At 39.2% G+C, this 25,338-nt stretch overlaps 1 protein-coding gene and 1 long non-coding RNA gene across 2 annotated transcripts in view; both read right to left on the minus strand.

Annotated features, from left to right (window-relative positions):
* On the minus strand, positions 1 to 21,320 carry LOC141749512 (uncharacterized). Its single transcript, XM_074603097.1, has 6 exons — positions 21,310 to 21,320; positions 19,892 to 20,005; positions 18,741 to 18,823; positions 2,816 to 2,923; positions 895 to 1,065; positions 1 to 237 (listed from the first exon to the last, which is right to left on the minus strand). The coding sequence occupies exons 2-6, from the start codon at positions 19,986 to 19,988 to the stop codon at positions 1 to 3; spliced, it is 696 nt and encodes a 231-aa protein (XP_074459198.1). The 5' UTR covers positions 19,989 to 20,005; positions 21,310 to 21,320.
* Positions 21,316 to 25,338, minus strand: part of LOC141749311 (uncharacterized) — a 9,656-nt gene continuing 5,633 nt past the window's right edge. Inside the window, exons 4-5 of the long non-coding RNA XR_012589317.1 lie at positions 21,855 to 21,910; positions 21,316 to 21,376 (exon numbers count right to left, since the gene is read on the minus strand). This is a non-coding gene — a long non-coding RNA (uncharacterized LOC141749311). The remainder of the gene's footprint in view (positions 21,377 to 21,854; positions 21,911 to 25,338) is intronic.

The following is a 25,338-nucleotide window of genomic DNA, read 5'->3' on the forward strand; positions in this document are numbered from 1 at the left end:
TCATGTGAAGAACAGCTCCCAGTTGTGAGCCGTGGGATAGCTGGCGGAGGTTTGCAGCGTGGTTTCAGACCACACTGCATCACCCACCTTCTTTTCTGGCTGTAAATCATGGGGCACACAGACCACCCGGCGGCGGCGGCGTGACCAGCCGATATCCCCTCCTCTCATATCGGCGCTGTGACGTGAAACACAACTGGAGACCAGCGAGGAGCTGCTTTCATTATGGGAGGCCTCTTTCTGAATATTTACGTCTGAGGTATAAATCATGCTTCACACATCACTCAGTGTAATAGGTTCGTATAATTAAATGAGACCTTTATTGAATAAATTACCACAGTGGTAACTATATGTGTAATACTCTTGCTGTATCTCTGGCAATTCCTTTGACTTTATTGCAGATAAAACAATGACCTTGTCTATTTTCATAATGCTCGATAATTTAAGAAGACTGAAGAAGTGTTAATTTTGAGTTGTCCAAGAAGTCTTTAGAAATGTTACCAGTAATAGTATAAGCTCAATATTGAGACAATATTTTTCCTAATACTTTTTGCATGCTGACAGTGCCAGTGACACCCCTGTTACCTTTGGAAACACAAATTTACCTGGATGACAACGGAGCTTGGGATGTGCAGTAAACAGTGGTACTATAGTGGGAAAATGTTGGTTTTGTCTGTAATATCCTCAAATTGATTTTTCTCGACGGAGCGGAGAGACAGAATTATCTGCATCCAATCAGCAAGGACCTTTATGTAAATTAATACAGAATGAGAATAGCAGAGTATAACTTGATGACATTAGCCTTATTTTTTGTATGTTAGTCAATATTTGCTAAGTTTACCAGTTTCCCTTTCCTTTGGCTAAGTTATTTATATATGCACACAAGTAGAAACTCACCCATTGGATGCTTAAATTAAATTCCAGTGATACTTTATTTTTATTTACTGCTTTCTCCAATATATGCATATCTTTCAAATCTCTACAGAGCTGCATCGATTCCTGTAGTACCATCTCCTCGTTTATTGAGTACAAGTGGTGACTGATTGTCCCTTGATACTTCAGGAAGACCTAAAAGATACAAGAATGTAGTTTTAAATAGGCTATGACTTTATTAAGCTGCTGCCACATCTGGGAAATTATTTGAGATGGTTGGGAATTTCTTGACAATTTTTTTTTTCCCACTGGAAAACAATGCTGATTTGCCAAAATCAAATCTGTTTGCTAAGCAGAATTTCATTCAACATACCCAATTAAGAAGAAAAAGAAGCACGTGCGATAGCGGGTTGACACTGTTAACCGAAGATTGTGCTTTTTCTTGTGATGGCATTTTTTCAAAATTGTAATGAACTTCTACTTAAAAAAAAGTTGAAACCAACTAATTTGACTGACCCGACAAAAAAAGAAGCGGGGGTGTTGGTGGGTGGAAATGTGAGATCGCAGATTTACACCCTGTCTCGTACACGACCTCTCCGCAAACTGTTGAAGACTTGTGGGAGAAGGAAACACAACGTACACACAGCGGGGACCTTCCTTGCCATGCTGCCACGCTGCTGATACCCTCCCAACCCCTGCTTATAGAAAACTTGTGTGAAAAAATCAGCATCTCATTGTAGAAGGCATTAAAAGCCTGTTTTACTCCTTCTTGGTGTCTTCTGATTGGTGTCTTTTGCTTTTCTGGGAGCAGCTGGCTTCCATCACCCTGTGCCAGAGAATCGAGCTTGGGCTCCTGCTTGTCTTTCAGCTCTTGGTCAGCGTGTGCCAGCCTATCCCTGGTCCTGCTTAGCTTTGCTGGGATCTTCCTGAGTGTCTCCTCTGTGCCTCAGTCCTACTGAATGTCACATTTTCGGCATAAATTGATATCGATCCATTTCTAGTAATGACTTTGCTTGAAATTTGCATTACTGTAATATCAGGATCCTGTCGAGTTAGTTTGAAAACACAGTCTGGTTCAGAGAAAACACTTTAGGTAAACACTTTATTTTAAGTAAAATCTGAAACTATCTCCAATTAAATACATTTTTAAAAACTAATTTGCACTTGCACTCAATAGGGTGCAGGAAGGATAGCAAGGCTTTCTACTACGCTTTGAAAAGCCACAGCAAATAACTTCAGTAAAGAAAAATAACCTAATAGCAGCTTTCTATGGAAATTTACAGTATTTCTCTGTTCAATGGTGCGTGAAAATACATGTGCTTTGTATGAATATAGAAATGAAGAAATAATTTATCAAGCAAATATATAGGTACTTCTTCAAGAATTTCTATTGCTTTGGAAACATTATTCTTTTTTCGCTACAGCTTTACTGATCTGTTTTCTGATGGATAGATCTAAGATGGGAGAGGAAATACTTTCCTTCATTTTATGGAGAAGAAAAGGGAAGAAAGAAAAACTAAGCATTAAGATGCCAACATGTGTTTCATCTACTTCAGTTCTGCCTGAGAGAACTAGATTCAGCAGAACAGTTTCACCTGCACAGAAGTTACTGCCTTACCTCCTCTGCCTCTTCTCACAAGTTTTCATATTTTTTTCCTTAGTTTCTTTGTATTTTACCTTCCACAAGAGAGTAAAGTGTCTGCCCTCTAAGGTTATACAGAAATCAATGCCATCAAGTACTGAAGAGTCCCAGGTCTGCTGGACTCAGGGGAATATTTTTAAGGGTGATAGTCTGTAAATACAATTAGGTGTTTATGTACCTCTGAAACTTATATAGAGCCTAGAGGTGTCTAAACACCTTTTAAAAATCTGCAGCTAGATGTTTATTGATAAACAACATGACTAGGTCTTGCCATAGAAGATTTTGCCCCAGTGGCTCTCTAACCTGGTTCCCTTCTGCTGGGGTGAGCAGGGGTGGACGCCCAGGTCTGCAGGCATCCCGCGGGGGACGGCCCCGCGCTGGCCTCTGACGGGGGCTGCCGGGCAGATACATCTGGGGAGAAAAACAGGAGTCAGAATTAAAAGACATTTTTTTAGCTGTAGTTAGAAACTTCACACACCTTAACTGTCCTCTGCCCCCGGGATGGATCAGCCACACTTGTGATGGTTTTGATGGCCGTTTGTCCAACCTTTTCTTAAATGCTAGTGATGGAGATGGAGATGCCATGGTCTGAACTGGCCTCGCAGTTAGGCCAACTTAAACCTCCCTGGCAGTATTTGTTGCCTAACTTTCAATGTGAAAGAGAAAGAAAGAGAGAAAGAGAAGAAAAAGAAGGTAACACCAAAGTTGCTGTGACAGGAGTTATCCTCATTTTGCGGAGCAGAGATTACTCAAACATTTCCAGAAGTTGCATTTGGTACGTGCACCAGGTATGACGGTATTATTGTGACATATATGTCAGTGTTGCGTTGTGACAGTGCCACTAAATTTCTCAGTAAACCCATAATGTTAATAATAGACTGAGTAATCTGAGCTACGGTTTTTCCTTTCACGTTACTGCTATACTCCACAGGAAAATCATCTAAGGTTTTTGTGGCTGTAATTATTCTAAAGTCTGTATTGCCAACACGGCGACTGTGTTTAGGTTAGACTGAGTATTAGCTGTAGGAAAGAGACGGATGGATAGAGAGAGACTCACAGTTCAGGGAAAAGATATGCTTATTCATTTTTCCTTAGCAAAAAGTAAGAATCACAGTAACTCCTAGTATTGACTAGGAGCCAAAGACTAAAGCTGTCTTTTATAAAAAATAAAACGCAGTGTCTGTTGGGAATTATTTCACTTTGAACTCCATGGTCAGCCGATATCCTTGACCCAACAGATGGAAAGGTCATAGTTAAAATATAAAGTAGCTACTATTTTAAAAAGCAAATATAAAAGACATTTAGCTCAGCAAAATATTATTTCTAAGCTTTGTACGCTGACAAGAAATCCAAGAGTTTCCTGTAACCGCTTTGTAGTTCACAATGTAAACGTCTTTCTTCTCTTGCAAATAACAGGGGTATTTTTAGTAAAGATTAAACGGCGTGGTATTTCTGACGCTTACTTATTTTTTGTAAATACATTTTCTAAAACTATATTCTCCCTGACAATACTATCAGCAGGCTTTTGGGATGCTCCAGGTTATATTCAGCATCACGGCCTCTTGCCTTTCTGGGGCTGGACGCACAACCCTTTCTGGGATGTGTAACTGCATCCCACCGAGACCCTCCCTGGTGTGGCAGCCACCTGAGCATCCTCTCGACAGCCCCTTTTAGAATCCCACCACACTGCTGGGAGCCGTGCAGCCGGACATTTAGTTGAAGGCGATGGGGTAGCTGCTTAGCTCCTCCATCCAGTTCCAAGTCCCAGCTAGCAAGCTTCATGCCAAGCACGTGCCTTCCACACCCATCCAAATGTCAGGCTTGGAGAGAGCTCTCTGCAAAGCCCATTCCTCACGTTTCCGGAGTGGTTGTTAGATTGACAATACACAAACAGAACTTGACATGAGGCAATAAAGAAATATTTGACTGAATGTGACAAGACAGTGTTGTGGCTACCTCTAATAAACACGAGCGCAGCGGTTGTTGGTTTTGGGCAATTGCCTCTAATGAATGGGAATCTGCTGAACAGTGAACAAGGAGGGAACGCCCAAACGTGCACACACACATACACTGCTGCGATCTCTGCCTGCTACCTTCTTTATATTTAAAACACAGCAGAGCAGATCTTCAGCACCACCAGATCATTACTAAAATGAGGACAACTGTGACCTTGACCATGGGGAACGTGTACCAGAAGCTGGTGATGGAAGCTACAGCTCCTGAGGGTGAAGGGAAAGGATGCTTAAGAGTGAGTTTTGTACTTTGCGAATACCTGGACAGAGGAAAAGTTGGTGTGGCCTCTCATTTGTGCTGGGCATGACCCTCCCAGGAATTTCAGTCTGTAACGGAGGCCCGGTAGAGTGCACGGAAATATCCCACCTTGGCAGGCTGGCGAGGACAAAACATCTGCTTTGCTATTGAGACTCTAATGTTCAGACTTTTTAATACAATTAGTGCGCTTAACCAGTCTACTTTGAGGGGAATATTGATCAGTTCTCTATCCCTAATATTATTCTTATTTCTCTGAGAGATCTTAATAGAAAGTTAGCACTGTTAATAGTGCTTTTGTCTAAATACGGAGGTTTTATTTATTTGAATCTCCCTCCCCACTTACTTAAGTTTGTGAAAAGCTATCAGCTGGAGACAGATAGTGGAGTAGCAGGGGTATTTTTCCTTAATTGAGTTTCTACTTGTACATTTCCCAAAGCAAATAAAAGCAGATTAGAATTGAATTAAGGGGGTTCACACAGTGTTTTGTATTGGTTAATCTAATAGGTATAAACCTCACCTAATTAGTTAAAGCCATACAAACGTATGTCAGTTTGAAACGTCTTTGTTGCATATACAACAAGCAATGTAGCTCTGTTACATGAGCTGTGGTTTTCTGAATGTTGCCAGAACATGATTCTTTTTAAAATATTGAGAAAATTTGTTTGTGGCCATGTTTTTTAAAGAAAAATCTTTGCCCACAGTTTTTGGGGGGATAAGGGAAGAAAACCTTTTGGATGACTTGATAGGCACCTCTCAACTGAGACATCCCAAATCGCTTTTAAAATATTGAATATTTGTGTCTAATTTCAAGTTGGCCTCTTCAGAGGCATCTACAGAAAGCAGGTTAGCAGTTCCCACTGAATTTCAGCACAAGGAGGCTCTCAAGCTTACAGGAACCTTGGATTTCCAGCAGTATTAGGAAAATAATTAGATTACATTAATTCTAGGATTGAGAGGCATGCCTGGGAAATACCCATTTATTTACCAGATTCGGATAGTCTTTGATCATGATTATAGTTTTTTTTGTTTTCCTTATCTTCTTTGCAGTTCTGGCAGTTATCAAACGTATGCATCAGGAAAAGAAAACCAAAACCAACCACACAAAAAATGAATGCCATGAGTCTAACAAAGTGTGATGTAAAATAACGTAGAGAAAACAAGGACGGGCTTTTGTTTCAGAGGAGTTCCTCAGCCCTAGAGCTCTCCAGGTGGTAAGTGAAAATGATCTCTCTCTCTCTCTCTCTCCGTGTTTTCAGTGTAGTATCTGGCTGGAATTCTCCTGTTGTACATTAACACACCAAGACTGCAGAAGAAATCTCAGTGAGTCATCAGCTTCATAAGTATTTCCCTCTGCTGTACTGCAAAGCCCTGTGTCTGAATTACTCTGTATGTCAGTAAAAATGCAAAGCCATATTCCATTTAAATATTTAAGTTAAGCAATTTGATAACGCAGGCAACAAGGACTGGAAAATCTCATCTACTATCATGAATATAACAGTGACAGATACTAGTAATACTTCAAAGGAAGGTCAGCACTCCAAACAAATTACATCGGAGCCTTCAGCTGAGGCGTTTGCTCTCCAAAGCATGAATATATGGTGGATACAAAATTTAAGGATATTAAGTTATTTAGCCTCAGAGTTTGACTTCATGATAGACAGTGGCACTGAACTCCACAGCTTGCAGCTTGATTGCAGACCATAAATGGTGCATGTGCGCCATATCGAATACATGAGCTAATTTCATTTATCTTGAAAACGCATCTTGACTAAGAAATAGAGGAAACTGGGAACTTTTTTTTCTTTTGTTTCTTTCTAAAGCTTTCTGGGGGAAGGGCAGGGGATGTAGTTGTAACAAAAACTTTTTTTTTTTTTTGGTGGAAATTTCTCAGCTTTGCTGGAAGTTTCAAAGACCAGCTTCCTGATCCATGATGGTTTCTGCTAAAAGATAACAACCTCCAAATGGGATTATTTTTCCTGGGTAAGGCAAGAACGCTTTCTTTTCAAATGCTTGCTATATAACAAGAAGAAGAAAGACTTGAAACTAGCAAGTGGAGGTGCAAGCTATACTCACAGGTGACACCATCATCAAGTTTGCAATATTGCAATGCTAATGACAGTCAGGTAATTTTTTGTTCATTTTCTTACCAGTATTGATTAGCTGACTGCGCAAACATGTTGCAAATGTGTGGCATGAGAAAGCCTGGCTAACATTCATGAACTGCAAGATGCTCGGGTCAGCGAGCATCACCAGTTGATGATTCCCAATACACACTTTAATGAAGTCTGACATATAGCTTCAGTGTGACCTTGTTTTGTACAAGAGCAGTAATATCGTGAGTTACATCAATAAAACCTGAGTAAGGGGGTTTTTTTTCACTGAAAAGAGTTTCTGACACCTGCACTACTATAAATATTCATTGGAAAAACATACCGAATGGTGTTAAGGTTTATTTTTGGTAGGACCGGGGCCTGCATTTGGGTTTATGCCGCAAGAAACTAAACAATTTAGGATGTTATTTATGAATACATAATGTTAGAAACAGTAGTTAAAGTTGGAGTTGCAAATGTAGATATGGGAGTGTTTCCACATGCATTTGCCAGAGATAGATATTTAAATAAGCTGTAAATGGCCTGTGGTTCAGCAGTGCTCTCTTCACCCAAGAAATTAAGTATATTACAATGCAGTAGTGCACTCCTCTAACAACTCCCGACGACCTGCTTCTATAGGGCCTGTGCTATATTTAAATGCTCGTTTTCCTTTGGAATGTCCCAGGATATTATCTGGGATGAGAGAAGTATTTCCTCCTTTCTTATGAAGAGTTCCCTGATTAGGGGACAGCAATTCTTGATGGTCAAAGACGCAATATCGGCATAGTCAAAATACGATAACACAGCTTTTAAATACTTCTGTATTTGGGTTTTTGTCAGTTATGATTTTATTTTCTTTTTCTCTGGAATGTAAAGATTAGGAACAAAGTTTAATTAATTTTGGTTTTGGCTGCTTAATGGTGGCTGCAGGGACATGAATGCAAGTGCTGACTGAAAGACTGTGGATCTCTGTTATTTGTTCATATTTTTGCCTCCCTGCTTGAACGTCATGCTTCTGTTGTGTTCTTGAGAATACTTGAGTGCTTATTTTGGGAAAGAAGGAAATTACAATGAAGCAACAAAAAATAAATCTGGAGCCAGTTCACTTCATATGGTTTTAATGTTCTACTCTTCAAAAACAAAAAGGCTTTTCAAATGAAAAGGGTACTTCTCAAATATATCCACCAAAGAAACTCATTGCAGGGGAGGTGGAATTATAAAGAGGACAGTCAAATGAAATCTGCTTTTTCTTGGAGCGTTTTACACCTGAAAATCTGTTCTGATGTCTGTGTGCTCTTTGAGTGAATCAACGCGCTGTCTCTATCCAGTTCCCCCCACCTCAGTCACAGGGGACGTCTCCCCCGTCTGTGAAGAACAGTCTGGTGGAGAAATCGCTTCTGGTGAAATAGCCTCAGCTGGCCAGTTAGATTTAAGACAGTTAGGACCAGGTAGGTTTAAGATAGGTCTTGTTACAAACTGAAGATGTGATGGGGCTAAAAAATCTTAATCCAAGCTCTGCCCCTGTCCAAGGAGTAGCAAAATCCACAGCTGTGTTATTAGAGTAGTGAATGTTGCACTGAAGATGAAAATCACTTCACCTTTTGTTTCTTTCCTTGACATTATTCCATATGTATTGAAAACAGAATATGAGTTTCTGGGAAAAGGCCATAAGAGCCTTCTGAGCGTACAGATATTAGAGCCGTCTCAGAAGGTTGACAGTTCCCAATGCGCTCTTTAATAAAACCTGGCATGCAACTCCAGAGTAATCTACCCGTCTTTGCTCAAGAGCAGTAATATTGTGAGTTACATCAATAAGGTCTGATTCAGTCCTGTCACTGTAAAGTTTGTCTTTTTTGACACCTGTGGAGCTCCAGACACTCATTGGAAATCCATATTGACTGCTACGGAGTCATATTTCCTATTTGGAGACTCAGTAGCTTCTCATGACGATCTTCTAGCAGTTATGCATTTAACTATATCTGCATATGTAAATGATTATAGCAATCAAATGGCCCGCCCGGAGTCTAGCATGCAAACCCTGCCTCAGCCCTCTTCTGCGCGAAGGGTGGAGCAGCTGCCCCCAGTCTGGGGAGCTGAAACCAGCACATCCCAATTTCAGCAGCGAAGGCACCCAAGCCAAGCGCAGGCCAGCCTCCGCTCTTCTGCTTATTAAACAACATTCATCACGGCACAGCTAACGTGGCACAGCTGCATGCGGTAAAGTTGGGATTTGTGCAAGCCTGCAAAGATATACGCCTAAACTATTTTTCCAACGTCGTTATTTTTAGCATTTATCTATTGCTCCAACTTAATATACAGGCAGGCATTGTTCTTTTTAGAGCTTTTTTAACATGCATTCTGGACACACTGAAAATAATATCTTTAAAATGTCTACATATATTAAAAGAAATATGCAACTGTGTTTCCTGAACTCGGTAACAGCCACAATGTGCCTTTACCTTTAGTATTGTGTCTTTACTATCTTAATGATGCAGTTTCGTGCAGGTAAAAGACAGAATGACTGTGATGTGAGCTTTGTGCATATGAATATTATTGTCAGAAGCCCTTTGTTTCACCTTTAGTAAGAAAGGGAGGAAAACATGTAGGAAATATCATGGCATTTACAGCTTAACAGAGTCAGGATTTTGCTTTTGTGTTTGTGGCTTTTTTTCCAATGCTTCAGTCAATGGTATTTTTGGCTCATCATGTGCTCGTTTATCATTGCAAAAGGCTTTTATGTTACTCAGCAGCTTGTGTTGATGTTGAGGGGCACGGAGAGGTTGGTATGGGTAGATGTGGTAAGAATTATGTCATATTTGTATTCAGGCAACCTGCAGTTGGAATTCTGACATCATTGTTCATAGACGATGTGCTGACCCCTCCCTATGAGCCAGCTGAAAAGGGCTTTCCTGCATTGATCTCCTGATGCGCTGGGGTTCGTGCAGGGCTGGCGCTGCCGCACCGGGGGAGGCATTTGGCAGATCTTCCTTGGAACAACCCAACATGACCAGTGGTAGCTTGCCATTTACCCACGTGTTATAAAATCATTGTAGAAATATGAAAAATCTCAGGCGAAATGAATAAGATTTCTAGATTTTTCCGAGCATACGCACTCGTTTGAAAAAGAATGGATTTTTGTCTTAGCGTGCTGGTATTAGAGGTTGAAAGCAATTGAGGAATTAGTCTGGGCTCGCCTTTACATTGACTTTAGATGTCATTTTATAGAAATTCTGCATTCTTGGATTATGTGTACATCATGGTATTTTATTAATATGCCACCCAAACAATAGGAACTGATGTGGTAGCGTTATAAGGGTACAACACGGGATGATGGATGGTTCGAGGAGAGACTGGGCTGTCCTTCTTGGAGACACGGTATCTTCAAGTCTAAAGGATTAAGGATTTAAAGGACTCCAACCGCTGATGATGTGCTTATGTGACTATAGAATAGGACCTAATTTACTAATCAGACACAATGAAGAACAGAATCTCTAAAGAGAGAAAAAGAGGAGATGTAGCACTGAAAAAGGATAGAGAATAGAAGAGGAAATGAGTAAAGATACAGGTGGTGCAATCTAAGTTCAAATAAAATACACATGGCTTGTCTTAATGCTAGTACTTCTCTTTTTTCACATGCTTTGCTGATCTCATGTAGTCTTCACCACAAAAAGTTGCCCAGAGTTACAGTGATGCTTCTAGAAGGTGAGTATATGTGTGTCAGGAGAAAAAATAACACTCGCATTGAAGGATGATTTAAGATTATTCTTCCACATTTCTGTGTGAGATGGGATCTATTGTAACCTTCCTAAACCTTTGTTACCTTTGTAATTTAAACTGACAGGTTAAATGCTAATGCAATTGATAGGGGTGAACAACTGGTCAAGGAACAACCTGATCTGACTGTATAATGCATCAGAGAATTGCAAAAATATGCAGGTCAGATGTAATTTTGACAGAAAATGGCTCGCTGCAAGGGTTTATGTTTCCCTGGATAGTCTTAAAAAGAGTTGGACTATAGTAAGTACCACGTTGCTTGAAAAAAAAAACCAAGTTAAACTTAATGGAAAAAATCCAAGTTCTCAATATCCTCAGATTTCATTATCAGTTTTTATTTGAGCTAGGATAATAAGATTATAGAATTAAAAGAAAAGTTATACCCATTTTCTTCAGCTCAGCAGTCCTAATGTGCAAAAAGAAAGCGACACTCATTTCTCACCATAAATACACAGTGAAAACTACTTGGGAAAAGAAGTGGTTGCTGACCACGTACAGCCTGATTTGATCCTTACCGAAGTAGAAATTCTGTTACTTCAACAGGCCTGGGTCATGGCAATTACTTGTAACAGTAGCTAAAAAGACATTATCTCATTATTAATCCTGAAGTTAATAGTTTCCCACTTGGCATAACATGGATGACCGTTGAGTGAGATCAGGATGTGAATCAAGTGCCCGGAGCAGCTGCTCAAAGAAGCAGGTGTATTTTCCAGGTGTATTTAAGAGAAACAGTAATACCTGGGAAGACTGAGGGCGGTTCAAGCTAGACCACCTTATTTTCACTTTAGGGAGCCTTCCTAAAAGAAAGAGACCCACATTTAATCTCTTTGCTGACTGGTCAAAACGAATCTGAGGCAGAGGGAAAGTTATGCAACTTTGATCTTGTCCAACAACACTGTGAATCCCACCTTTATTTCCTTATATTAATACATGTGCTTTAAAAAGAGCAGTGTTTTGGAATACGGATTGATTTCCACTTTGGGGCATTACAATAAACTGTTTACTCCATTCTGAGCATCACCTAGGAAAAACCCTGCTACCGAGGACATTGGAGAAGTATCGGTTCTTCTCTGAAACCATTCTGATCAAGAACAGAGTTGATGAATCCAAAATTTGCCTGCAGTGACATTATACCAATGTATTTTGGGTACCATATTGCTTAAAAGAGTTTTTGATTGTTTGCCTTTAAACTCCAAAATGCCAAAAATCGCTCAGACTGTTGCCCCTGTCAAGCACTCCCCAGGTCCCCACTCCAACAAGAAGCACAAGCAGGTAGTAAATGGACCAGAACAGAGAGAGAGAAAATAAACATATAACCCCTCCCTTCAAGAAGTTAACTTATTTTTAATATTTTACTAATGTTTTTACTATTTTAAATTTTCTTCCTCAGAGGAAATTTCAGGGTTGAATTTGTCCTCTTGCCTGTGCACATGGTCACTGTATTCTTCATCTATATAAATGTTTAAAAAGGAACATAGAAATGTAAATTGCCTCAGTGCTTTTAAAACCTTAAAAATAATAATTTAGTGACTACTATATGAAATGGAACTATCCTCGCCGCTTTAACCTGCAGAGTAGGTTAGCATAACATGAAATCAATTATTGTACTAGACACATAAAAGCTGTCAGGTTTAATACTTAACTGCAGTATCTCCCCTGAATGTTTGATTTCCAATCACCTACGTGAAGCTCCAGAAACACAGAGACATCAGACAGGTTCTGGGGTAAGAAATGTATTTGACTATCCTGAGTTACAAAAGTGAAATTTGGAATGAATAACGTACCCTGTGAACACTACTCCCTTTTTAATCAAACATTTCCTAGTCTGCTAAAGTAAAGCAGAGCACAAACCACAGAACAAATATTGAATTTCTATTCTGCATTGTCATAATTGTGACACCATTTCATTTCTTTTTCAGCTTGTCTGGAACCAGCTCAGCTTTAGTTGGAACATTATTCTCATCCTTTTCTTTCTATTTTGTGTGCGTTTCTCTGCAGAGGGAGAATCAGAAATGCATAAGAAATGCCTTGACTTTCCCAGCCCTTCTACTTTCTACTACTAAACTTTATTATATAGTTTTTATAAACAGTGAAAATTATTATTAGTCTTTCTTGAGATACATGCTTTAGTACGTGACCTTGTTATGGTTAAGATTGCAATCTTGTAGTTTGTACTGGTAGCGGTGACCACAGAGAGTGAGTCCTTCATTTGAGAGTCCTAAAAGCGATGGATTAAGCAAGCATTAAGGATTGTGAAGTGCCAGTATTACGACAATGGGCACTGTTTGAAACAGAGCCTGGCGTAGTGGGGAAGGAGTAAAAAACGTGACTCTGACTCCTTTCTCCTGCTACGTTCTTCAGTAGGGAAGGGGAAGGCTTTTCCCTTTGAGAAAAGTCATCTTAGAGTCTGCGTCCTTCAGACACTGTAACCCCCAGACAAGGCTAACAGTCAGGACAGGTTTCTGCAACTTCTCCTTTGCGCTGTTTAAAGTATCTCAAAAGTAAAACCAAAACAATCTGTTGGGGTTCTCAAGTCCCGCAGGGTCTGGTTTGAAGCCCTCAGTCACTTGACAGCTTTGGTGTATTGCTTCTAAGACCAGAAACATTACCTGCCCGTGGTCCATAATAATTTGCTACAAAGAGAGATAAAGGATGGAGCAGGAGAGATGTTTATCTTGGCGTATTTCAAGCTAGAAATTATGATCCTAAATTGACTACATCTGTGAAATACAAACTCCATCTTTAGCTCTTCTTAAAGAAAAAAAAAGGGGGGGGGGGAGATAAAAGAAATCAGGATTTATCCTCACGATCAACTCTCATTTTCTTTCAGAAATTACATTCTAGACAATAAGTAATCATTAGGTGCCAACAGACCTGAGAATCTGATTTTAACTTTCAGGTAACATATTAGGGCTATAACCAAATCTGAGGACTATTATCATAGCAAAATGACTGTAATGCTTCAAGGCTATAATAGTCATCACCTTTTTATCATGCATATTACCATCAGACCCAGAAACAATGAATTTCTTTAACGTTATTCTACCATAACCTTTAACTATATGCATTATTTCAAACACCTGAAATAATCCTTTATATGACACAGTAGAATAATACATTTGCCACTCACTGCACACTACAGTTTGCTAAACCCACACTTAAGTCTGTTCTGCATATCATGAAAATACATCTATTCTTTCAGTCGTGCTGTGGCGTGACCTTTAAGTGCTACATAAGTCGAAGGAACACCAATAGAAAACATAAGGTTCATAAAAGGTCTGGGAATGTTCTTTCAGTTATATCGCCATTATAAACGTGTCCTGCTTACCGAGTTTTTGGGAGGGCTTTACTTGGCTAGCACGCACATATTTTATATGGAATGTACAACATAAATATTCCATAGGTTCATTATAAAACTGTGCTTGTGATATACCTTTCCAGTGTCCTTTGTGTTCTTTCATGAAACGTTTATTCCTGATATATCAAGTAGGTGCTAATGCATAATACTAGCACTATACATAGCCCATCTTGATAAATAATCATGGGTATGCTCCAGTGATTCTGTGCATAAACGCTCTTATATCTAAGTTACTACAGCCCTAGGCCCTGAATGGATCAAATTTGTAAATACAGCACTATATTTCTTACCTCTGTTGAAGTGTATTATGATAGCAGTACCAGCATTTATCTGGACTGTTGATATAAGTTTCTAGCCGCACAAGCAATGCATATTGCATTATGGAATATTGTAATAAACTGCTTGAAATATTGCCAGAGATAGAGGATCTTGCAAAACATCAAGGGAGCCCAGAGGCAGAAAGATTCCTACTGAGTACAGAGTGCTTTGGATCAGGCCCTTGGAGAATACTACCTCTAAAATAACAAGTTTGAAGAGCTTAATTGTGGCTTCTTCAATGTCATCGTGTCTCTCTGAAAACCAGATGCTTTAGTTCAATGAAAAGCCTCAGCAATACAGAGCAGCTTATCGTTGAAGTTTAACTACGTCAAAGAATCGGAGTATTTAATTTCTGTGACATGAGGTGCAGCTTCTAGTTGTCCTAAAGTGCTTAAAGTAAGTGTGAGTGTGCAAATAGGATACAAAGGCTTTCATTCTTCAGCTCGTTGGGCCTGGCTTGTGCTTTTTCTGTAGGAAACTTGCCCAAGAGATCTTTGCTTCCGGAATCTGTTTGGAGCTTCAGCCTCCACTACCAGTGAAGGCTCCAGCGCAGGTCCCAGGGAGGAGACCCATGATGTTAGGCCTGAATAAAAAAATAGCAGTGCTCCAAAGTTCGGTTGTTCCACGTCCTCTCTGCTGCAGCACGCAGATGGGGGTGATACGGAAATGTAATCTTATCTAGATTTATCGGAATATCCCTAAACTGCATTAAGGAAAAGGGATTCAGATATAAAGAATTCGGGCACAGGATAAGGACAGTTATTCTTCTACTGAATAAACAAGAAGTTATTGGACTTTTGGTCTAATTTTTCTGTGATTTCTCGTGTGACCTTTTACAAGCCACACACAGTCTGCCCAAGGAAATCACAAAATGATTTCCATTGGCTTCAATGGAGGAGAGATTAAGGTCCTAATTTCTCTTTGAATCAGTCTTCTCATTAGTAAATTACCAGCCTCAGAGCTTAATGTTTCCAATGCTCTTCAGTATCCTTGAAGGGAAAGTGATATTGGAATGTTAACTGTCCTTATTGCCAACAGTCACACAGCATACAAATCTAGATTAATACGAGCATCTCAGTGGCGATGACAGCGCTGTGAAATCTGTACCTGTGTTCCCTCCACCCCAGAAGAACTAGGCAAGAGTCAAAAAGATTAAACATTATGGCTAAAGAGAAAGCTGGTTTCTTAGCAGGTACCTTGTATTTCCTGCAGGTTTTACTATATTTTCAGACAGATTTTCATTTGCTGTCATCCTAGCACTCTGCTAAACTACTCATTTCGTTCAGAGGGTTAATCAGCAAGTTCACTTCACCTGGATTTGAAATTTCTGGAGCTGAATGTTCACCTTGTTTCAGTACTCGAGGGCTTACAATGCTCAAATGGCATTGCGAACTCCAAGCTCAGAGAGGCAAAAGTTGCTCATGCTGGCAGTGGTCATCTTTAAACATAAACATCTAAAAAGAAAAGGTGAAAATTTCAGAGTGACCTTCCGTGAAGAAGAAATGAAAGACTGACGGCAAATTTCCTGATGAGTTAAGTATTTCAAAGAGGGCCAATTCTGAACATTAAAAAGGCCCAGCAGGAAATCATTAAATCTGAGTGATAAAATGGGTTTATTTTAATTTGCTAGCTTGGATGTTCATTAACAATGAACGGACTGTGGAAAATATTAGTCTATAGCTTGCAGCATGACTTAGATAATAACCGTATTAACCTAGTCAGACTTCCCATCAGCAGTTTCTCTTGAATTGTTTTTTATCAGATGCTACTGGCATCACCAAAAAAGGTAACTTTTAATACTGTTTAAGTGCCATGGGCTAGACCCACTAGAGTATTTCAGTCTCTGTAACTGTGATTTTTGATGCAAATATTTAAACTAATGTCCTACAAATCTCGTCTCAGATGTCACCAAGGCCTGGAGTTGTTGGCTGCTGCACTGGCCTGTGCGCAGTGTGTCAGAGCCTGTGTCAGAGCAGGTAATCCCTGGCTCTGATGCCTGAAGGACCCAAGCTAATAGATATCACAGGCTGGACTTCACGCAAAACACAGCCCCTTGTGTCTTTGCCACCTAGAAGGCCCTTAATTGCTTCACTGACCTGGGAAGTGGCAGACTGAGGTTGAGCTCTGTGCTCTGCTTGAGGAGCACTGAATTCCTGCCTCTGAATGTCTTCCCTGGACTAGGCCACCAGTTAAACATCAGGGATGACTTCTCGGTGTTTCTTTTAAAGTTATTCAACTTGCATAAATTTAACTGCCACAAAGGCCTCATAAACTCATTGGAGTAGGGGTGGAAAGCAGATTTTTTTTTTCCAGGGTGGGTGCTTTAACCTGTAGTCACCATGGCCACACTCACCATGGAAATCTTGCTTTGTGCCTGTGCTCATGTACAAAAGTAAAGGCTAGGTAAATCTAGTTTTAGCATAATCCATTGGAATAAATGCCTGTCTCCCTCATCCCCACAGTCTGCTCTAAACCAACCTCATTTTACCATCACCATCTAAAAGCCTATCCTTGCTCTGTCTCACACATGCTCATTCATACCCTCCCTTTCGAACCATCCACATGATTCCAGTATACTCTTCTTAGCCCTCTATGCATAGGATTAACCCAGCCTTTGACTCACTAGTTATTCAAAATTCCCCAGTGGCAGATTCAATTGTATCCTGGGTGAACAGGTGACTGGTGCTATGCATAAATCTCATATCAAATGACTCCATCCCTTTATTGGTGATAACTAGAATGGTAATTCTTGGACTGTGCCAGATGGTACGCATATTTTGGACGACTTAGATATCTAATGAGTCTAGGTAGCAGATCAACAATAGTTTTAAATGCATTAGTGATATGTAAATAGAAGATTTAAATTGTGTGGAAGTCAGGATGGCATTCAAAACTTGCCCAAGGTGCAAAATTAGGGCATGTGAGATAAATACAGATACACAAGTCTAGAAAGATTGAAAGCATGTCTGGTATGCCCATGCTACTCTCATTACTGGAATTATAGGTACCTGTCAGTCAACATGACTGTTTTATTTTCTCTTGGTCAAAATACACCTTGTGGCATAATCCTGAGCAGATTGGAGCGCAGTGCTCTTCCCAGGAGAAACGTGCAGAGGCTTGAGTGGATCTCCCCCTTTCCCAATGCCATCATGACATAATACAAATCACAACCCTTCTTTCTTCTTACTATTACTTGGTATTGCCAGTGATGGAATATTATTATTTAAAAAAAAAAATCATGTACGGCTTGCCCAGCCTGAATGTCCCAGCTGGAACTGCAGAGGTTAAAGCCTCGACTCAATCCTTCCTTTTAACAGCCTGGTGAGGAGGCAAGCAGCTTTCTAAAGAAAGATACAGAGAACTCCGGACACCTAAAAGGATAAAAAGGTACAGACCTAACACTCAGACTCGTTTATTCCATTGCGTGCATTTCTGATTTTATCGATGTTGCATATTCAGCACTTATTTTAGCCATAAATTGCACTGTGCACACGCACATACACTGCATATCTTCTGCAAAAAGTTTCTTCATAAATATCTCTGTCCCACAAACACATCACCAGTCTCCTGGGTGAGGAGGTGGAGGTGTGTATCCAGTAGCATTTCTTGGCAATGAGTCCTTATAGCTTTGTCCCTGTGAGAATAGAATGTGCCTTTTCAGTAAATTAAAAAAGAAACCTCCATCTTCTCTGCGGAGTAGCACCTGACATCCTTGTTGATTTACTCAACTTATTTTTCATTCCATAATTCTTCCAGTCTGTGTTCAAATGATCTCATCCTGCATTTGTTTGATGAAGGTTACCAATCTGGAAAAGCCATCTACTTCCACCTTCATTATTATGACTGATATTTCTGCTGCTCTGTTTACTTGCCTTTAATCTATTCCAAGGCTAACATTTATTTTTGGTCTCATCCATAAGGAATTCAGCAATACTCTCCCTGCTACCCCCATCTAAGTAGTGCGAACCTTTACATGACAATGAATCCTTTGCCTTACATTATTTTAACATTTTAACTACTCATGAAGAGCTGTGGAAATACCACATGGTGTAGTCAGAACGACTCAAACTGATTCCAGCCATAGCCTGGGTAATTGGTCACAAGAACCATTTCACATTGGTGCAAGGGATCATCAGCAAGTGCTCAGCTTTATTGTTTGTTATCCTAACAATGGTGCTGGATTAGTTTGTAGTCCCGGGGGCCAGCAGGCACCATGAGTTAGGCAGAAACGTTCCTAAGTTATTTCAAAAGCCATCAACTTTCAAAAGTGTGCTGTGTTGAATGAAAGCTCATCCAAACTACTCAACCTGATCATATTTCTTCACCATGTTTTGTAGATGTCATCTGTTGTTTCACCACCTGTTAATCCGTCTGTGTTCTTACTGTAGATTTGTTTTATAAAGATGCCTATACTTACTTGTTTGCTGCATGCGACCAGTGTAGCTATTTTTTCCATCCTTGTCTGTCTTTTCATGCTACATCCACCTATTAGTCTAAATTCTGAAAGACAGGAAAATATGAAAAATTTTGTTCCCACAACTGTCATTCATATTTTTCTACCTTTTTATCATGAGTTATTGAAATAACATTGACACAACAGGACATTGCTCAAGTACATGTTTTGCTTTAAAATTTTCCACCACCCCCATTCATTGCTATCAAAAACAAATTTTAACGATGAATGATATGTATATAAACCTGATGATTTGTACCATAATCAGCTGAAGTTATAAGGGATCTCCTGCTGTAGTTAGTCAAGTTAACGCACAAGTGAGCAAAATTACTTTACTCATAACCTACAATAGTTTTAATAACATTATTTCTATTTCAAAATTCTGGGAAACATTAGCCACGTAAATGATGCCTTTTGATAACCAAGCACATTCCCTTCTTCAAGCATCAGCTTTGGACTGTAAGCATCAGCTCCAATAGCGGGGGGTTGTGTTTGTGTTTTTCTATTTTGGCTATCTTAACTTTTTGCCTGGGTATGTCTGTTCTTCAGTTGTACTGCTATGTTCCAATATGCTAGCAATATTTTTCCTTTTACAGGCTCATTTAACCTATGCAATAAAGATGCTTGTCATGTCATAAGGTAAGTATTCTCCCTAGAAATTGCTACAGAAGTTCGTATCAAACTGGACATTTCTGTTGATTTTTGAATTGATATTAGCAGGTCTGTTTCTGTCTTCTTTTTAACAATTGACTTTTAGACCTCCACATCTCTTGAAAGAAATATTGCTGTAAATTGCAATGACCCAATGTAATCTTGACCCACACTCTTTTTCTTCTCTTATCCCTCAGCGCTCTACTATTCTAATAGCTTTTCTTATGCTCCTTACAATTAGTTCACAGAAAATTAGAAGAGATAATGGTTAATGAACAACTGCCACTCACTGTCAGTGAAGTGCTACAAATGAAAAGGCGCTTTCAGAAGTCAGAGAAATAAGATAATATTACAGGGACAATGAGCCATCTAGAGTTGGGGAACAAACTGTGAAGAAACTGAAATTCTCCTTGATCAAGACCCTTTTGAGACCTTGAGAATATTCGTCTCTGTGTGGCACTCACCCTGAAGAACTTTTCTATCCCTCAATACATGCAGTGAAAGGATCCCATGACAATTTAGGCCAGTGATATTGTTAGAAAGAGTCTCATGGTCTTTCATTGGCTTGTCTCAGACCCCTTAAAAGATATAAGAAAAAAACAGTTCCTGTTATTAAACCTGTGTTAATATTAAAATACCAATATTTATACTCTCATCAATGAGTGCCTTCACTGATGTTGTGGTCAGCATGCTGAGAAGGCCAGTTTATTCTTACTTTTACCAGCACAGAAATCCACAGTGTCTACCACATTAGGATAATGATTTTCCATGTATGATTGTTGCCGCCATTCTTCCAGGATGAAACAAGCAATAAAAGTAATGAAATAAAAACCCCTTTCTTTTTAATTATTGCATAATTACTGAACAATATATATATCTCCTTCAAGTGATTGGCAGTAATAGTTTATGAGTGTCTTTGTGCAACAGTAATATAACTGGCTTTAAAATACAGGATTCATATCTGAGCATCTTTGGGAATGCAAGGTTGCCTAATTAATATGCATGCCAGCTGTGATCTTTTTGCTTTCTGAGTTTACTTATATATAATTTGTGTTCAAACTACACTATTCAGCAGTTTGGTCCTTTCTTGTGAATATGGAGATGCATTTTTTGCCACTATTAATTTGGATGACAATAGATGCCGAGGGCCACATTTTTTAAGGCTTGACAATAAGCATGAGCTACAGGTATTTGCCTGGGTAGACATTATCAAGTGGTGGGTTTTTTACCTGCACTTTGGAAAAATCAAAGCTGACGGTTTCCTGATAAACAAGATTGACAGAACAGGAATATCCTTTTAGGAAGTAGCATTTCAGGAATACTGGAAAATAATCCCACTTTGGTAGCCTCCCTATATCCCTGCAGTGCACAGTGAAAATGGAGAATCTTTAGTTATGCTTTTCTTTTGGATTTAAAAATAGTCACATCGAATTTAAAGTGGTTACTTTCAGAATAAGATCCCGTACAGGACAAAACTCTCTAGCAGGATATTTCCATTACTTATTTCCCTAACCAAGCTCAGTCAGAAACATCCCCGAATGTGGTTCAGAATGCTGTTTGTCTTCATCTAGGAAAAAGATCAATTCTGTTGTGGAAACACAGTGCACAGCATGGGATCACGCTAATCAATTCGAGCAGGCCTTGGTAAAACTATCTATTACTCTGCAATCCAGCAGCATCAAAGCTAATTAATACTTTACACAGCTTTAATGAATGTATTAGTGGTTAATATTTGTGTATAAGCTACTCATAACTCAATAATCTTATCACATTTGCATTATTAATAGGATAGGTATGTGCCTTTGAGTTGATTGATCATAAAACCTATTAACCTGGATTTGTAATACTCCCCCCATTACCTCCAAGGAAGAGCAGTACTCACTATGGGCACGAGAGCAGGTAACAGATTTACTGGTGTAAAGGCCTTTTCGGGTTCCAGGTGGCCGGAACTGAAAAATTATAATGATAGATCCATTTTAAACCACATGTGAGCTGATCTCAAGGCAATAAATGTCTAAAACCAAGGACTAAGTGCCCTGGATTATGAGATTCCCAAACTCTTTCAGCTCAAACCTCCTCTACAAGGGAAGCAGCAAAACTGAGAAAAAGGAGAACAAAAAAAAAAGAAAGGAAAAAAGAGAAGCGTGTGCACAGACTAAGCCACTCCACACAAGAGAGAATTTCCATTATTCTCTTTACCCCACTCACACATAAAAACCCACTGTGTAGTGCAAGCTTATTTATTTAAATGAAACCGTGCGTTGTTTCAGGTGGGAGATGAGTAAATAAACCAAGTACTTCTCTAGCACGTGTTAAAGAAGAACAATATTTTGCAATTTCCCTCCTACAGGTTTTGTGTTCTACAAAGAGAAATAAAAAAGTACTTCCTCTTTTTCAGCAGTCTTGAAAGCTTTTGCTTATTCTTACCTTCTTACAATAGAGGACAGATAATCATCCTGAAAGGGGAAAGCAACATTCAAACACTGTGGAGAGAATATGCAGTTAGATGAATTCCACGTGAACAATAATAAAAAAAAGATATGAGGAAAATGCAGTTCATTCCTTTGGAGACTCATCTTTTTAATGCACTATTTCCACAGGATCTTCTAATTGCTTCTTGTGGGATTGAAGTGTTTCCCCTTGCAACCTCGGTCTGGAAATTTGTTACGTTTGTTGGCACGTTTTTCTTCTGCTTTTTTATTTTTAGGTTTGCAGCATTGTTTTCTCATGCTTTTTTCCCCTCAGATATTTCCCCCTTATCTCACATTTCCTTGTTCACATTGTTAGTATCAATGAAATTTAAGCTTATATGATGCTGTGAAGCTGAATCCTCTTTTATTGCCGTACTTTCTTACATGGTGGGACAGCAGTGAAAGCTGCCGCTTAATCAGTTCTGAAGTCCTACACGCAGGCAGGAGAACGTGCTATTAATTATCCAGTGAGGTGCACCTGCATGATTAACGTGAATTCATTTTTCATTCTGCACTGTATTGCTTCTCGAGTTGCAATATCTTTGCTAGAACTATGTATAAGGGGAATTAAAGGGGGAAGAAGGCACGCCGTGTAAAACCTCAAGCAAAAGAACACAGACGTTGTGGCTAAAAAAGGAGACAAGATCAGGCAGAAATGCCACTAGTCCTGGTTGTACTTTCCAGATGTTTCTCATCTTTTCAGGCACAGGTCTTTATTGTCAGCTGCCCCATGACAAGTTGCAAAGGCCTAATAAGTAATTAAGGCAGTCTGTCATGCAACTGAGAAAAATGAGAAAAACAATATGCTTTCACCTCTTTTGATAGAGCTGTGATTTAACTGGTTAAAAATGTTCGTCTCTTCTGCATAGGGCTGAGCAAATCACTCACCATAAATAATGTATTAATCTAATTTCGTCACTTTTACTCTGTGAAAAGTTCCTGAGTAGATTTAATAGTTGGGTTTTTTTTAAAAGGTATTGGTGTTGAAAGCAAGTTACCACATATTTTATCTGCACATGATAGTTACATACAAACAGGTAATACTGTAAATTAAGAAAGTCTAATAATTACCTCTCCATACGCTATTTAAGAAGCATTTAAGAAATAACTTCAAAGAAAATATTTATAGCTAAAATTAGCGTGTTAGGAGTATTTTATGCAACTGAAGCTCACTCATCAAGTGCTTGAGGAAAGTCACTGTGAAGGACACAGGCTCAAATAAAAATTAATTATTTCTTAATATGCCAGTAAAATTATTGCTATCACTTGATCTGTTTTAATTAACAGAGTCATAGCTTTCTGGGATAGACACTATCATCTCAGGTATACAAAGGCCATATATTTATATCCAGATATTGAACTTCTCTAAGACAAATTGCCTATGTTTAACTAAAACGTGTCTCAGGATTACATCAAATCTTTTGTTTCCCTTGATGCAATTCTGTTATTTCCCTTGAAGGTCTCTGCGCAGAAGGTTCAAACAGCAGGAAAAACAACTACTGAGGTAATGCAAGAAGATACAAAATGAAAAGTGTGTCCAGATCTGTTCTGGAAAAGAAATTGCATTTCTGGTGAGCAGCAGAGATCAGATCAGGCTGAAAGAGCCTGAGCGCCCACCAGTCTATTAAGGGCTGTAAGAGTCAATGGAAGATCAATATGTTTTGGGTATGGCCTTGAAAGAGACCTCTAAATGTGCATAATTAACCATTCTTGAAAGTGTCAAATTAGTTCACAGTAAAACACACTAGCGTACGCGAAAGCATGTGAGAACGCAGCCACCACTTCTACCCACATGAAATCCAGGCTGACCAGAAGAATGACAACAACTGATCAAGAAGCCATAAAAATGACAACAACTAGAATATATTACATCAGTCATTCAGACTTTGGACTTGTGAGAGCTTGAATTAAAACTTTCCTGTGAATGCTTGAAACCCGGCTGACCTGGCCTTTGGGATCATGAATGTTTTTCAGGGTGAAACGCAGCAGCAGCAGAGATTCATTTTGCTTGTAACCACGGATAGAAAATGCACGTTAAACCTCTACTGCATCTGACTAACAGAAACTGAGAGACCTTACATTTAGTCTAAGTTTTAGGAGAATATTATACTGTAAATAAGGGCTAACAGTACACTGTAAGTAAGGACTAGCTGCCATCCAGGAGGATTGCAGAGTCCGGAAGGATTCAAGCAAAGCAAGTTTTCACTATTGTTTCCTTTCTAAAGCAATATCACAAGGGCTTTTTCTGCCAGCTCCTTTGTGAAAGTTTGGGGTGCACAAGGCTGGGATATGGGGAGTTTGGAGCCCTGCGTCAGTACACTGTAAACAAGGTTCTGCTTTTAGCATTTGGAAGGTCTCACCAACAGGAGCTCTGTGTTTTGCAGTTAATGAAGTTCAAAAGACAAAAGCCGGTTGCTGTAAGAAGCGTTACTAAAACTCCCTTCATGCCAAGCAAAAACCAGATTTCAAAAAAATCTGGCAGTCTATTTATTATCCTCTTGGCATCAGTTCATAACTCTGAGGAACTCTAAATGAAGCTGTATGGATGGATTGTTTACAAATGTTTGTATCCGGCTGCAGAAACTCCAAACACCCCAATACAAAAAGCAGTTATTGTTCATTCATTGCAAATAGGCTTTTACTTTGCAGTTAATAATCCACAAACAGATTTATTCTCTGAATAGTTAGCAATCCTCAAAACAGCAATCTTTTTTTTTTCCAACCAGGCTAGGATTTCTGTTTTAATCACTGAAGGAACTAAACTATACGATTAGGTTTCCTTCTTTTTACTCTTTTGTGACATTAGGCTGGCATTTGAGAATTATCATTAGAAGTCTCTGCAGAAGTTTTACAACAAAACCCCAGAAAATGCAACAAACAGAAAGATATAAAATATATCTTCACCCGTCTCAGGATGGGATTGTGCATATATTCCACTATAGCGTATATACCATGTATATAACATTGTGCATACGTCCTTACTGTCTGCTATAGGATACTCAAACTCTCGGCCTATTTATTAAAGATCAATTTTTGTGATATCATTGATCCACCGAACACTGGAACTGTCATCCCAGCTCAGGAGTAGCTGCAGTAGCAGCTGAAATACAATTCTTTCTTCTGCATTTGCCTGTGGATTAAGCCCTTGGCATACACATAATAGACCCTCTCTTTGTGAAGATTATATGCCACTGGTAACAGACAAAAAAAAAGAACAATAATAAGGTAATATGTTTAAAAAATGTTGAGGAATTACAGACCAAGCATTCTCTGCTCTGTGCCCAGAAAGATAACAGAAGAAACAGGCAGACAATCTATTTAAGTGCTCAGAAGATAAAAGATGATAAGAAAAGAACCAGCACGGATGTTTTGAGAACAAATCATATCAAGCTAACAGCTAACCTAATGCCTTTTGGTGATAAGGTGGCAAGGGAAGAAGG

This window comes from Larus michahellis, chromosome 10 (genome assembly GCF_964199755.1).
Source record: "Larus michahellis chromosome 10, bLarMic1.1, whole genome shotgun sequence".
Lineage (NCBI taxonomy): Eukaryota > Metazoa > Chordata > Aves > Charadriiformes > Laridae > Larus > Larus michahellis.

What these genes read in the sequence shown, in the direction of transcription:
- LOC141749512 (XM_074603097.1), bottom strand. Translation starts at nt 19,988, where the DNA reads ATGAAAGACCATGAGACTCTTTCTAACAATATCACTGGCCTAAATTGT. An exon ending in TGGTCGCATGCAGCAAACAA is followed by an intron (nt 2,924 to 18,740) that starts GTAAGTATAGGC and finishes TTTTCTCCCCAG; the next exon opens with ATGTATCTGCCCGGCAGCCC. An exon ending in CCCCAGCAGAAGGGAACCAG is followed by an intron (nt 1,066 to 2,815) that starts GTTAGAGAGCCA and finishes TGTATCTTTTAG; the next exon opens with GTCTTCCTGAAGTATCAAGG.